This window comes from Mauremys reevesii, linkage group 4, assembly GCF_016161935.1.
Source record: "Mauremys reevesii isolate NIE-2019 linkage group 4, ASM1616193v1, whole genome shotgun sequence".
Lineage (NCBI taxonomy): Eukaryota > Metazoa > Chordata > Testudines > Geoemydidae > Mauremys > Mauremys reevesii.
This window is the reverse complement of record NC_052626.1, coordinates 122,717,927-122,732,897: the sequence shown is the minus strand read 5'-3', so window position 1 is coordinate 122,732,897 and position 14,971 is coordinate 122,717,927. Positions and strand designations below refer to the sequence as shown.

General features: G+C 59.6%; 1 protein-coding gene across 9 annotated transcripts in view; it reads left to right on the top strand.

Annotated features, from left to right (window-relative positions):
* Positions 1–8,425, top strand: part of NAV1 (neuron navigator 1) — a 286,515-nt gene extending 278,090 nt beyond the window's left edge. For all 9 annotated transcript variants that reach the window (XM_039534800.1, XM_039534799.1, XM_039534801.1 and 6 more), the window contains 10 exons: positions 38–129; positions 279–374; positions 1,013–1,172; positions 1,643–1,878; positions 2,584–2,738; positions 3,618–3,689; positions 4,311–4,507; positions 6,024–6,142; positions 6,516–6,713; positions 7,694–8,425. In XM_039534800.1, coding sequence (XP_039390734.1) covers positions 38–129; positions 279–374; positions 1,013–1,172; positions 1,643–1,878; positions 2,584–2,738; positions 3,618–3,689; positions 4,311–4,507; positions 6,024–6,142; positions 6,516–6,713; positions 7,694–7,789 — 1,421 coding nt within the window. In that variant the 3' untranslated portion in view covers positions 7,790–8,425. The remainder of the gene's footprint in view (positions 1–37; positions 130–278; positions 375–1,012; positions 1,173–1,642; positions 1,879–2,583; positions 2,739–3,617; positions 3,690–4,310; positions 4,508–6,023; positions 6,143–6,515; positions 6,714–7,693) is intronic.
* Positions 8,426–14,971: the final 6,546 nt, after the last annotated feature.

The window sequence follows — 14,971 nt, the reverse complement described above, 5'->3', positions numbered from 1 at the left end:
CTGCAGCAAGCGGGGCTGACTGCTGCTCCCTCCCCAGACCTGTCGCCAATGGACGCCGCGGGGGCCCAGAAGGACGAGGTGACGCTGCGGATCGTGGTGCGCATGCCGCCCCAGCACATCATCAAAGGGGTAAGGATCCCGGGGCGCTGCCGGGCCAGGGCGAGCACACGACCCAGTTGGGGCGCATGGATGGCTCATGGTGGGTGGCCCATGGCTAGCAGGGCTGGGGCCAGGTGGGACGTCCCAGCTATGCTCATGCCTTTGCCTTTGGCTTTCAGGACTTAAAGCAGCAGGAATTCTTCCTGGGCTGCAGCAAGGTGAGCGGGAAGGTGGATTGGAAGACGCTGGATGAAGCCGTCTGCCAGGTGTTCAAGGTACAGACGCTAACAGACCCTCCAGACTCCCAGGGTTCGAGAGGTTTGCGGTGCTAGGGACCTGGGCCTTGGGCCCCGCCCTGGTTCGGAGCAGGGCACGGCTCTGCTGTCGCTGCTCCTAGCCAGCCAAGAGGGGAGACACTTGCCTAAGGGGCCTGTAAATGCCTGTGCTGGATGGGTGGAAGCAGGGAGAAGGGGAGCCCATCTCCGCAGGTGTTGGGCCTGCGCATGCGTCACCTCCCATGGGGGTGGGACCGTTCTGCCCATCCAATCAGCGTGGACCTCTCTCTCGAGTGGCATTCTCAGCTGATGTTGGAAGGCCCCTCCCTAGCACCGCTGGTGCCCCGGCCCCACCTCGTCTCCTAGCTAAACCCCGGCCAGTGACACCCAGCTTATTGCGAGAGCTGCATGAGGCCCAGCAGCCCTGCGCCTCCCACCCCTTGGTGGGACCTGTCCAGTGCCTGATGGGGAGTCTCACGCTGGCCCAGTGCGGTCTCCTAGTGCTGCAGGGTGGGGCCATATCTGGTTGGGCTGGGGGAGAGCCCAGGGCTGGGATGGCAGGGGGCAGTGGATCAGGATTGAGGGGCACCAGCCAGGAGCCAGGGAAATGAGCACTGGCACTGCCCCTCTCTGCCCAGGACTACGTCACCAAGATGGACCCCGCCTCCACGCTGGGGCTGAGCACGGAGTCTGTGCACGGCTACAGCATCAGCCACGTGAAGAGGGTCCTGGACACGGAGCCCCCGGAGCTGCCCCCCTGCCGGAGGGGCGTGACCAGCATCGCCGTGGTGCTCAAAGGCCAGTACTGGGCGGGGAGACAGGGTCTGGCGTTAGCCCTGTGGGGCACGGTGTGTCCAGTGCTTCCCACCCCCTCAGCGCCAAGGGGCCACGGCTAAGGATCTTGGGAGGGAGCCCAGGGGCCAGTTGGGGGCACTGGGCTGGGGCACTGGGCCCCATCTCCTCCCCGACTGTCTTCCCCCAGTAGCAGGCCCTGCCACTCCTGTGAGTCGGGCACCAGGAGCTGGGTGGGGAAGGGCTGGCCAGGCCCATAGCAGGGCTGCTTGCAGCATGGACGGGAGGCAGACAGGAAGGAGGTCCTGCAGGCTGTGCCCTGAAGGGGAGGGGGCCCTGGGGTCTCACTCAGGCAGCCCCCCCCCGGTCTTTGGGCTTGTGCTGCAGGGGCAGAGTCTAGCTCAGGTCAAGCTGGGGGGTGGGACCCATTGCAAAGCCCCCATCCGGTTGCTCTAACGCCCCCTTCCCTCCAACAGGCCTGAAGGAGAAGTGCGTGGACAGCCTGGTGTTCGAGACGCTCATCCCCAAGCCCATGATGCAGCACTACATCAGCCTCCTGCTCAAGCACCGGCGCCTCATCCTCTCGGGGCCCAGCGGCACGGGCAAGACCTACCTGACCAACCGGCTGGCCGAGTACCTGGTGGAGCGCTCAGGCCGGGAGGTCACCGAGGGCATCGTCAACACCTTCAACATGCACCAGCAGTCGTGCAAGGTGAAAGGCTCCATGATGGCTGGCTGGGACCCAGATCCCTCTCCACACTAACCCCAGGAGAGCCTGAGAACTCCAGACCCTGCTGTCCCATCCCTGGGATTCCCCCAAACTCTGCTGGTGCCCCTCAGTCCCGACCCACAGCCCCCATCCATCCAAGCCCCGGGATCCCCCCAGCTCTGCCCAGTGCCCCTCAGTCCCGACCCACAGCCCCCTGCTGTCCCAGCCCTGGGCTCCCCACATCATGGCTCTTCCGGTCCCCCTCAGTCCCGACCCCCAGCCCCGGGATCCCCCCCACTGCAGCTCTGCCAGTGCCCTTGGCTCCCGACCCACAGCCCCCTTCTATCCCAGCCCCGGGATCCCCCCCAGCTCTGCCCAGTGCCCCTCAGTCCTGACCCCCAGCCCCAGGATCCCCACACTGTAGCTCTGCCGGTGCTCCTCACTCCTGACCCACAGTCTCCTGCTATCCCAGCTCCAGGATCCCCCCAAGCTCTGCTGGTGCCCCTCACTCCCGACCCACATCCCCACCCCTGCTATCCCAGCCCTGAGCTCCCCTCTAGCTCTGCCCAGTGTCCCTCAAACCTGACCCGGAGCCCCCCACTGTCCCAGCCCTGAGCTCCCCCCACACTGCTCTGTTGACACTCCATGCTCCTGAAACCCCTCGCTCCCTGCTGTGATGAGTGATTCACTCCCACTGTTCTATTCCAGGACCTACAGCTGTACCTCTCCAACCTGGCCAATCAGATCGACCGGGAGACGGGCATCGGGGACGTACCATTGGTCATCCTCCTTGATGACCTCAGCGAGGCTGGCTCCATCAGCGAGCTTGTCAATGGAGCACTCACCTGCAAATACCACAAATGGTAAGAGAGCCCCGCCCCCTGCGTGCTGGCTCCACCCCCTGCTTGGTGTCGCACCAATGGCGTCCAAGCCTTGGACCCTGCTGCACCCCCAGGTAGCACCCTGTGCCCAGCACCTGGCACCGCTCCAGCAGGGGTGGGGCTGTTCGACCCAGCCGCAGCTCTCTGGGGATCGACAGCCCCTGGGCCCCCCAGCCCTGCTCCCCAAGCCCCACACCCTCCGCTTTGTGGTGAGAGCCCAGCCCCCTGCTCTCACTGGGGCCATTGAGGGGGGAATGGAGCATCGGGACCCCAGCCTGACCTCACCCAGGGCATGGGGCGGGGACGACACTTAGGCTCCGTGGTTGCCGACCCCCCTTGGCGCTTCCCCTGGTCTCCGGCCAGCCCCACCCCCTTGGACTCCACCGCGTGCATTATGCCGGCTGCCCCGTGACATGGGGCTGGGCCGGGGGGGCTCCCTGCGTCCTCCCAGGTGCACCAGCTGTGGGTCCCCTTGGCCAGGCCCCTCTCCCTCTCTCTGCAGAAACCTGGGGGGACAGCAGTGGGGCCCAAGCACAGGGCCATGGCACTCCCAGAGCCCAGCCCAGAAGGAAGTGAGCTCTTTCCCCTAGCCAGAGGACAAGCCCAGGGCCAGTATTCTGCCCGAGTCCCCTGGCAGATCTCCTGGGTGGCAGGGAGGAGGCTGGGGACTGTTTTCTGGGCCTCTCTCCCACAAGATGGGGGGCAGCAGGCCAATCTCTCCTCCTGCCTGAAGGGAAAGACAGTGGGATCACTGCCCCTTCCTCTCCCCTATGCCAGTCCCAGTGGGTGACAACGTTAACCCCAAAGCAGGGGGCAGCTGTGCAGAGTTTCATGAGGCCCTGTCTGTGTGTCTCTCCCCAGCCCCTACATCATCGGGACGACCAACCAGCCTGTGAAGATGACCCCAAACCATGGCCTGCACCTCAGCTTCAGGTACCGGGGACCTCAGGGCCTTGGTGGGGGGGAAAGATCCACTCTGTGGGTCCCTGCACGGCAGCTGGTCCCTCCTCTGCTTTCTGCCCTGGAGGCCCAGGCTGAGCAGGGCCCTGGACCTGACCCCTCCATCCCCGGAGGGTGCTGCTTCTGTGCCTGCCCAGCCTGGGATCCAGGGGCTCCCATGCTGTGGGGGAGCCATGACCTGCTGGGGATGTGGCACAGGCCCGATCCTGCTCCCGCTGGCCAGGGAAACAGATCCCCCCCCATCAACCCCAGTGGGAGGCTCTGGAGAGTGCTTGAGGAGTGCGTTGGGAGGCAGCGTTTTAGGAGGCTTTAGGGTGTGCACTGCTGGGGTTGCAGTGCATGACATGGCTCCAGGAAGCTCTGGGGATGCAGGGGGCACGGACTGATGCTTGGGGGTACAGAGCACTGGGGATGCTGGAGCTGATACCAGGGGTAGAGTGCAGAGGGTGCTGGGGCTGGTGCCTGGGATACAGTGCACAGGGGGCTGTGGCGGGGTGCAGGGGGCAATACCTGGGGGACAGGTGATGCGCAAGGCGGCATTGGGGGTGATTGTTTTGTCCGGATGTGCAGCGCTGAGCCCTCCCTGTCCCCCAGGATGCTGACGTTCTCCAACAACGTGGAGCCAGCCAATGGCTTCTTGGTCCGTTACCTGCGCCGGAAGCTGCTTGAGTCAGACAGCGACATCAACGCCAACAGGGTGGAGCTGCTGCGGGTGCTGGACTGGGTGCCCAAGCTCTGGTACCACCTGCACACCTTCCTGGAGAAGCACAGCACCTCAGACTTCCTCATTGGTGAGCGGGGTGGGAGCCGAGCTGGCAGGGCCTGGGCGGAGACAGGAAGTGGAGCAGACCCGCTATGGCCCAGGGATTGGCTCTGCAGCTCCCCCAGCTGGCAGTTTCTCTGCCACTGGCCTTCCCACAGGGGAGGAGCCTGCAGGAGGGGGCAGGGCTAAATGCTTTGCCCCTTCTAGGCAATAATCAACTTCCATTGTCTGCCTACTGAGTCATTGGCAAACCTACCACTGACCTGGAAATGAGCCAAAGCCATCCCCCTGCACTGGCCTGATCTGTTGGCCAGGGTCTTGCAGCACAGCAGGAAGTACCGCCTTCAGAAGGCGGGACTTCTGAGAGTCACATGGCAGAGTCAGAACACAGGAGCTCCACCCCCCTGGTGAGGTTGGGGGGGATTTGGAGTCCAGTTAGGATGAATGCTAAGATGGTGCTGATACTTTTTTTTGAACTTCCAGGCTGTTTTTTCTTGAGAAATTTCCTTTTTTCCCCAAAACCAAACATTTTTGACCACTTTTTTTTTGTGGATGACATTTCATATTGAATTTTTCGTCACGATTGTTACCAAAAAACATTATTAAAATTACTCATCACCTGAAATCAAGTGTTTGGGGTGACTCAAAGATTCCAAGACCCATTTTTCAATTAGGGTTTTGATAAAGATTTTAATTAAAAAAAAAAAAAAAAAGTCCTGGGAAATATTTCAGAGTTCTGGGAAAGCAGCTCCATTTCTATCCCTGCCCAATCCCAGCACTCTTGGCGTTTGTGGGTGGATTATTTTTGCCCTGTTTCCCCCAGCTCCACTCAGGAGCTTTCACTTTGTTATACAGCCAGCCTGCCAGGGTGTTTCCTGCGGAGGGGGATCTGGTCCCCTGCCCTGGGTCCCTAATGGCCTCTCCTCCACCAGTGTGCCGTCCCAGAGGCAGCTGTATTTCAGTGCTTGTCTCTCTGATTTGTAAAGCCCTTAGGGTGAAAGATCCAAATTCCGGGGGATGTTTTCAGGGAGCTGCTGCCCAGCAGTGCCGGATAACATTCCCAGTGCCACCGTCCTGCTCCGTCCCCAGTGGCCCCTGCCCCAGAGATAGCTGTGGCAAACAGTTTGGGGTGGGTGCATCCAGTGCAGCCTTTGCAGGGGCAGACTGGCCACTTGGTAGAGCGCTCAGCTCCAGGCGAGGGTTGGGAGCAACCTCTGCCCAGGCGCCAGCGCTGTGTTTTTCATCACAGCCCTGCTGGGGTTGGGGCTGGGATCACGGCTGAGGCTGGTCCAAGTCCTTGATGGGAGCACGGCCTCCTCTGGGGAGGGGACAGGTGTTCCGGGTGGAGAACCTCCTAGGGGCAGGGTTGAGGCACCTTCTGGGATCATGGTTCCCTTGTGGCTGTGCAGGCTGGGAGGAGCTGAGACCTGGTAGCCAAGGACTGGGGAGGTGCACGGCAGGTCCTAGAGGCCAAGTCGGATGAGGGGGCTTGTGTATGCTCGGCTCACCTCACTGGCCTCTCCTTGTCCCCTCCCCTCCTGCAGGCCCCTGCTTCTTCCTGTCCTGTCCCATCGGGATTGAGGATTTCCGGACCTGGTTCATCGACCTGTGGAATAACTCCATCATCCCCTATCTGCAGGAGGGGGCGAAGGACGGGATCAAGGTACCCGGCCGAAACCTCTGCCTGCCAAGCGTGGGCTGAACTGACCCAGGGCTCTAACACCCCAGCCCCAGAAGAATGGCCCTGAGCCCTCTGCCCCACAGCCAGGAGAATGACCCACAACAGAGCTGGCAGGAGATGAGGAGGGCTGGGCTGGGCAGGGTCGGGATTGAGGGGCACCAGCAGAGCTGGGTATTAGAAGGTTGTCCAGTCTCTGCCTGTGCTAACCCTGACCTTCCAGTCCTTCCCTGTCCTGAGCCCCACTGTCCGTCAGTGGGACTGAGCTGCAGCTGCCTCCGTGGGGCAGTTGGGCCCCCAGTGCCATGAGCATTGAGCCCTGCACCCCCTCACCCAGTCTCTGCCCCCACCCTTTCAGGTCCATGGCCAGAAAGCAGCCTGGGAAGACCCCGTGGAGTGGGTCCGGGACACCCTGCCCTGGCCATCAGCGCAGCAGGACCAATCGAAGCTGTACCACCTGCCCCCGCCCAGCGTGGGGCCCCACACCACAGTCTCCCCCCCGGAGGAACGGACTGTCAAAGATACCACGCCCAGCTCCTTGGACTCCGACCCCCTGGTATGGGCCGCTTCCAGTAGGGGGCGCGAACAAGCATGTGGGAGATCAGAGCCTGCGAGATACGGGGGAGGTCACAGAGGCAGCGGGGGGTAGGGCAGTGTAGTAATGGCTGGGTAGGGGGCCCTGGAGGAGAAGGGGGTTACTATGGGGAGGGTTGGTGGGGAGCACAGGGGCATCCCGGAGGCCAGCTGGCTGGTGGGGAGGTGAGTCCATCCTCCCCAGGTGTCTATCCATACAGCATCACAGAGCAACCCCCCTCCAGGGGTGTCTCAGGCTGGAGCCGCTCCCCAGAGACAGATTCCATTGAGCACGTGGCTGATAGCGGGGCCACTCCGTATAACGGGTGCTGGGGGGAGCAAGCCAAAACGCATGGCACATGGGGCCCAGTACAAGCAGGCTGGTATCTGGCTTGGTCTGCAAACAGGCATCCCTCGTCAGCCCTGCAATGCACAATACACACCCCATCAGACCGAGAGAGAAGCATCTGTTACCCCCTGCCTGGAAAGAACCCACCCGCCCAGCACCCGTCCTGGGCTGACCTGCCTTTCCTTCCAACCGTAATTTTCAGTGTAGACACGTAACTTCTTCAGTCTTCGCTTTACTCACATTTTGCAACGCTTATGAGGAGCAGCAGGCTACTGGCTCTTTCATGACCTCACATTGCCACCCTCTGGTGAACTTGTGTGTGTCTACGTGACCCAGGGGATCCCTATGAAAATCTGTGTACCCCGTGCCAGTTGGCACCGAGAGGTTCCTGGGTCACAGAGCTCCAGCTGAAGGATGGGAATGTGGGGTGGGGACTCTGCAGGTTGGGAGTGGTGGGCTCTGGTAGAGCTGAGGGCTGGGGCAGGATTGGAGGACTGGACTGGCTGACAGTCAAGGGCGAGGGGGGCTGTGGGTCAGGTGTGGGGGGTGCTGGCCGTGTCCCGCTGCAGACGTGCCTGGCTAACCCACTCTCGGTGCCCTTGCCTCCTGCGCAGATGGCCATGTTGCTGAAGCTCCAGGAAGCAGCCAACTACATCGAGTCTCCGGACCGAGAGACCCTGGTGGATCCCAACCTGCAGCCAACGCCGTGAGGCCTTACCACACTGGGGAGGGGAGCTCGCCGCCCTCGGCCGCCAGCTGGTTTTGCTTTTCATTTGGTCTCCTGGGAGTGCGCGGCCGGGGCTGGAAAGCGGCGGGGACATGAGGCTCTGGCACATCCCCTTTGGGCATGGGGGCAGCAGGGCTCGACCCCCAAGAGAGCGCAAGGCACCCGCCTCCCAGCCTGACTCTGGTGGTAGGAGAACCCTGGTTTCTCTTCTTGGTTTTTCTGTCTCTGTCGCAAACTCCTGGGGATTGGGGGCCGAATGCAGCCAACACAGACTCCCCGGCACCAACGGGCAGGCACCTGCATGGGGCGGGGACGCCGCGGGACCCCTCCCAGGGTGCGGCGGGGGGGCAGGGAGGAGCATGCAGCCCCAGAACAAGAGGATTTTTTTATTTTAATGAAATAATCTACGGGGCAAAGAGAAGAACAAACTCCTGATGAACATGTCTCAGTCGCGCTGTCAGAGACCCACTGGCTTCTGCTGTCTCCCGTGCCAACCACCCCACAAACTCCAGTGCAAGTGAAGGCCTGGGAGGAGGAGGAGGCGGACTCTCAGCTCTGTCTTTGTACGTCCCTTATTTAATCTGCATGACCATCATTTAAACCAGGACTTCCCAACAAACCCTGCTTTGGATAGATTATTTCCCCCCACCCCCACCCACCCATTTGATTTGGACAGAGTTCAGCTCTTCCTTTGTTCCTCTGGTTCTGGTTGGTTCCTCCCCGTTGCTGCGGCCCGAGGAGGGTCAGGCAGCCTCACATTGAGTCGATTCCTTTTTTCCATTTCCGTTGGACTCATTTATTTTTGTAGCTGTTGTTTTTCTCTCCCCTCTGCCCCCAGTCACCTCGATGATGAAACTGGTGCTGACTGGATGCTCTCCAGTAACTGATTCCCCCCTCGCAGCTCCTGTCAGACTCAATGTGGCTTCAGTCAGCAGCACGACGCTCACAAAGAAGCACAACTGGCTGGGGGGGTTCCCCTCCCCATCCCCCACTTTGTGACACCCATCTTCCATAAGCACAAGATGCCCGTAGCCGGGGGCCAGGCCCTGGTAGTGGGAGCTGAGAGAGAGTGCTGCTGCAGCCCCTGGCGGCTCAAGTCCGAGGGAGTAGCCAGAGATGGTGACAATCTCCCACCAAGCCAGCAGAGCTGGTAGCGTCCGTCCCCCATGAGCGTTCCCGGCTGGATAGGGTAGAGGGTGACAGGACACTGAGGTGAGGGGGCTGGTAGAGGAGGCCCTGCCTATGACACATCTCCATGCATGGTTAGTGCATGCAGAGCTCTTGCTCCGTGTCCAGCATAGAGATCTCAGTAGCCGTTAGGTAGCATCTAGACAAGGGGTGGGCAGCATATGGGCCTCCCTCCTCCATGCACAGCAGCAGGGGAACCAGGGAAAGAGCCCCCTCCACCTCCCCCAGTCAGTGCCCTTGCAGAGTCCTTCCTCGTTTCCCTCCGGCCCCAGGACAGGCTGGGAGCATTGGCTTAGGTCCATCCATGCGGTGGGTTCAGTACCGCTGGTGTGCATTACATTGCAGGGGTCTCTCGTCTCAGGAGTTCCAAGTTGGTTTGGATGGCACCATCCCACATCTGTCATTGATAGCTTTCTGGACATCAGAAGGCCATGAAATAGCCTGAGATAGCAGCCCTAGACATTCAGGCCAGAGGGAACCATTCTCGTCTCTGCTCAGCACCTGCATATCATGGGCTAAAGGACTCCCCCCGCCCCGCCCCCCATTCTTGCATCTAGCCCACAGCTTGAGTGTGATGGCTTAGAAAGAGACACCCAGTCTTGATTTAAAGGCTCTAAGTTGTGGAGAATGTACCCCGGCCCTCGGTGACCATGGGACTTGGTGATGTTCAGACACGTTCTCTAGGCAACTACTCCCCCAGAGCCATTCATATATTCAGCCCAGGAGGCCAGGAACTTGTGGCCCAAGGGATAATCTCAGCCCAGGGGGTGCTGTTTCCTAGCAATCGAGACAGACTAGCACCTCGGGTTGAGTCTCTGGCAAGGGGCCTGTGGTCTTGCTTGGAATTCAGCCTGAGTTGCTCAAGCTGAGCTGTGGGCGGAGGCCCGTCCCTTCCCCGGAGCAGGAAGCTGCCAAGGGATCTCCCTCGCCCAGGACCACACAGGGAGCAGAAGCCCCCGTCTGGGAAGCTGCCCTGCCTCGTGCTGCGGACTGAATCTGCGCTGCTGTCCCTGCAAGCTGTGAAGAGCCAAGCCAAGGCCTGCAAAAGAAATATGCAACTGTATAGCCAGAAGAGGTGGCTGTGGAATGGGGGGAACGAACCATGGTGCTGCAATGCTGCCTTATTACCTCTGCCAACGGAGCAGCCTGGAGCGTATGAGGCAAGGGCACGTGTTGGCCAAATCATTGGGTACGTGGCTGGACCCCAGCCCATGAGCACCAAACAGTCAATATGTGTAACCAGGGGAAGGGAGGGGGGGCATGTTTAACCCCATCTCTGCTGGTGCCTGCGGTGCCCCGTCCTGCATAAATGTTCCACTGATGTACGTTCAGGGACTGCCAAGGCCTGCACCGCTCTCCAGCGAGCAGGGAGGAAAGCCGAACTGGAAATGCAGTCCTGGCCCCACTGCACTCCCTGCTGTGGAGTGCTGGGCTCCGACTAGCACCGACTCCAGCTCCCCCATGGGCTGGGATAGGTCGATCCGTGTCCAGCTCCATGAGTTGGAGGGGTGCCTGCTGCTAACAGAGATGCATCGCTGGCCTCTGCCCACTGTGCTCAGGTTTGACATCACTGCCGTCCGTGAGCTGGCTCTCATGAGCGTCTGTAACCAGGCAGTTCTGGACCAGGTGTCTCAGCCTCCAAGGGCCTGTCGGAGCCCAGGACCCTGCTTACACTTCCGGGGGTCCAGAGAACCTCACCCAGGGATTCCTGCCGCCAGCCAAAGCTCATGGTTGGGTTCAAGTGGATCATGTAGAGAGACACCCAGTCACGATTTCAAGGCTCCACGTGATGGAGAATCCACCCCGTCCCTATGTGACAGTGGACATGACTTACAAATACGTCCTCTAGGTGAACTCGTGGCCCTATCGCGCTCCACCTGGTGCCACCCACAGCCAGAGCTGCTGCGCCAGCCTTGTCTCTTGACAGGTCTGATCCCATGGGCCAGTCCTGCCCAGGTGCCTACGCTGTCCCATGCAGCTTGCCGCTTGTGCTGGGGAGGTGGCTATAGGCACACGCTGGTGAACAACGCACGAGTGGAGGAGAGAGCAGTAGCTCCGATCTTGGCTCTCCCTATCCTGCAGCCTGTTGCATTGAGTTCACCCTGGTGGCGATGGAGGGCGGAGGTGTGGAGTAGGGGAACCAGTGCCCAATGCTGGTGGTTACTGGAGCCCCTGTGGATCTTGGTGGGGAGGGCAGGGCAGTGGGCTCCTGGCTCAATGAGCAGCCCCGCAGCGGGGAGCAAGGGTGAACTTCACTGCTAGTGCATGGGGCAAACCTCCACCAACATGTCACGGGCAGAGTGCAGTCAGCTGCCTCCCCTTCAGCCTGGACCCACTGCCCTGCCTTCCCAAAGGGCGTCTCTGGCAGGAGGCAGGTGCTGCTGTCTTTCCGCTTTGTTTTTGCTCAGAGACGACACAAAACAACACCCGTCCTGCCTTTCTCAGTTGTGTGCTATCTTGGGGTGCAGGGCTTGGGGGGTTTGGCACATGGCGCCTCTGGGTATGACCGAGGCCTGTGCACAGAATCTCTCTGTCCCTGACTCTCCAGGGGCTTAAAACCAACCCAAGAGGCCTTTTAGTGTAAGGAAAATCTGGCCTGGTGCATTTCCCCGCTTCCCCCTCTCCCCCCAGAAGCTGTGTGTGTGTAGGTGCAGGGGGGCGTTCCCACTGAAATGTATCTGTGACCCTCCCAAGGGCAGACCCTTGGACTGGCACTGCCAGGGATTTGCAGCAATGTCGTGTGCAGATCTAAAGTGCTCGCTTCGCTCTCTGTGTGTAATCGTGGACACGTGTACCCTGTCAATGTAACCCAATACGTGGGGGTGCCTGCACAACACTGGGAACTTGGGGGGGGGGAGGATAGGTTTGGCTGTTGCAGAAGGTTTCATTGGCTGGTTTAATGTGCACAATCCCCTTGGGCGCTGGTTTTTGCTACTCTTGGCTATGAGCTTTACCTCACGCAGATCTGCTGATGATATGGGCCAGCCCCTCGAGCGGTGGAAATTGGTCCAGCTGCACTGGAGCATTACGCCAGGGGTGAAGCAACAAATGGACACAGATGATGTCCGTGGCTCTTAACAATGGAGGTAGAATCCGTGCGGACAGAGATGGGACCCCCCCATGCTTTTCTCCATCTGGTCAGTCCTGCAGACTCTGGTCTCCAGGGCTTTGGTCTGTGATCTTAAACGACTCAAGCAATGGCCCAGCCACCTCTGCCCCAGGGCGACCGTTCCAGACTGATCCCTCTTACTGCTGAGAAATTTGCTTTTGCTCAAAACTCCCATTGTCCCAACCCACGTGATTCCTCCTCTTCCATCAGCGCCTTTCCAAGAGTTGCGGGCAATTAGCAGGCCCTCGCTGTCTCTTAGTCACTGCTTAGCAAAGCTATTAATACTGAGTTCTCTTCATTCTTCCCCCTACTGTTCATCTCTCCAGCTCCATCCTCACTGGAGCTGCTCATCTCTCAATTCCCTTTGCTTTGGTATTAACACCGACGTTATAGGAGCAGCCAGAAAACCCATTCAGGACTGGGGCCTGGGTGTGCTGCACAAACTCTCAGCAAGACCGAGGTCAAGAGCCTCAAAGATATTTCGGTGCTTGACTCCTATTGGTTTCTGGGTCATGGTCGAAGAAAAATCATTGGCATCTTTCAGGCAAAGATGAGCCCAACGCGAAACCCAAGATTTCCCCTCCCCCCCCCTCCCCCGGTTGGATTCAGAGCTGGATTCACACTGGGCAGCTGGGCCCTGTCTCAAAGGGAGGTGTCGTGTTCTGGTTTTCAGTGTTTGGCAGCACAAGATAGGGTGGCCAGACAGCAAGTGTAAAAAATCAGGACGGGGTGGGGGGTAATAGGTGCCTATCTAAGAAAAAGCCCCCAAAATCGGGACTGTCCCTATAAAATCGGGACATCTGGTCACCCTAATTCCAGGTGGCTGGGTAATGAATTCCCCACTAGAATCCAGTGATCCCACCCAGAGGTTTCTTTTATGCTCCTTGTGGCTTTCGTTTTGGAGACCTGGGTTTGAAGGCGCTCGACAGCTGTCGCTCCTGGGGGGACTCTCCCAGGTGTGTAGGCACCTCACCCCCATTTCATTTCAGTGGGTGTGAGGCACTTGAATCCCTTTTGAGGATTGGGGCCCTAGGCCTTAATTTCTTGCCCAACCGCACCCATTATTTCACCCTCCTCACCGTGGCCAGGCGTCCCTGGGAGTGCACCAGCACTGGGCTGGGTATGGCCCAGTTGGGTGCCTGGGACCCAGCTGCATTCTGTAGGCTTTGAATCAACCCTTGGCCTCTAGCTCTGGATTCCAGGTTTGCGCCCATTCCTGGTGAGGAAGGAAGAGCCAAGAGGTCACGTATTAAACCAGCCAAGCCCCCACGGGCAGGAACGCAGCAAGCTGCATGGCACGGGCAGTGTCTCCACCAGTGCGTCTCTACAGGGTGAGCCCTGGTCCTTGTCTGTCCGCTCTATCATGGCACGTCCCCGCTGCGCCATTCCCTAGCTCTGGATGAGCCGGGCACTTTGAACAGTGATTTACCCACCGCGTGCTGGGCTCGACACGGGGGTTTTCTCTCATTTGCCTTTTCTGTTCACGATGTAGGATAAGGACACTGTAAATAGTGCTGTACCCGGAGGCCCCGGGTGAGTTGGATGGGGCCTGGCCCCACCTGTCTGTCCCTTTTTGTACTATGTGTGAATAACTGTGCTGTGCTGACTCATGTTTCTGATTGTATGAGACACTGGCCCAGCAATCGCTATAGGGCAGTAGCAAGAACTGGGGGACACAAGCCCTGCCCCATCAGCCTGGGACTGCCCCCCACCTGCCCCCTTGCATGGGCTACAGGAACAGCAGTGCTAGAGAGGGCAGCACAGGACAGGAGGGCTTCCAGGGCCTGATGCTGAGAGCTCATGGGGGATGGGGGAAGAGGCCTGTTTCTAACAGGCTACGGCTGGGCGTTTAAAAGGAGCCTAAGGGCATGAGCCCCCCAGCTCCCCTTGAACCACATCTGGGTGCCTCACTCCCAGAGCCCTTGGCTGTTGCCTGTGGTCCGGCTCCGTCCCTAGGAGCAGCCCTTGTCCATCCAGCATAGGGAGACCCACCCAGAGTTGGAACCAACTCTTTCCTCTGCCCCTGCCTCCCCCCCAAGCTATGGTTTCCATTCCCAATTCAAGTGAGGCTCCCCTGCCTTCCCCCTCACCAGGCACCCCATAATTAAGGGAGCTTGGTGCTTGATGTTGGAAGAGCAATGGGGTGCTGCCCGCTCACAGCTGCTGGGCGAGGCCTGAAGGCCTGAGCTGACCCTCTCGAGGGAGGATTTTAAAGAAACAGGCTCAAGTCCCCACTTTTACTGGGGAGAGGGGGGGAGACATGTTTGACTTTAATGGCGTTACTCCTGATTTACACCAGAGGGAGTGAGGGGGAATCGGGCCCGTAGGGTGATAGTATATATGATTAGCCTCAGCAAGGAGGGATGCAAGGTTGGAGATGCCAAAGTGCTAATTACATTTTACTGGCCAGCTCATCAGCTGCTGCAGGTCAGCAGATGTGGACTTCAATGGAGCGCTGCCCATTTACACCAGCTGAGGAGTGAGCCCTACATCTGGATGGGGCAGGGGAGAGAGGACTCCTGTGAGAGCAAGCAAACAGCCTGGGCCCCAATGCTCCTGCCCTGCAGAGAGGGGCTCAGTGCTGGCTGCCTCCTTTAGCAAATGCAGGGCCTGTGGGGGGCAGAGGGGTGGGAATGTGGGGCCAGCCTTTGGAGCTGTCCTAACTTCAGCCCCTGCTTTGCAAAAAAAATAAAATAAATAAAAGGGGGGAGATTGTGGGAATTCCACCCATCAGTCCATGAGCAAGCCAAAGGGAGACAGTGGCTGGTTCCTCCGAGCTCCGCCTGCAGCGTTGGTGCTAAGATACCCAGGGCCTTGATGCCCACGGAAGGCGGAGTGAGGCTATTGGAAAAGCTGACAATTGCACTA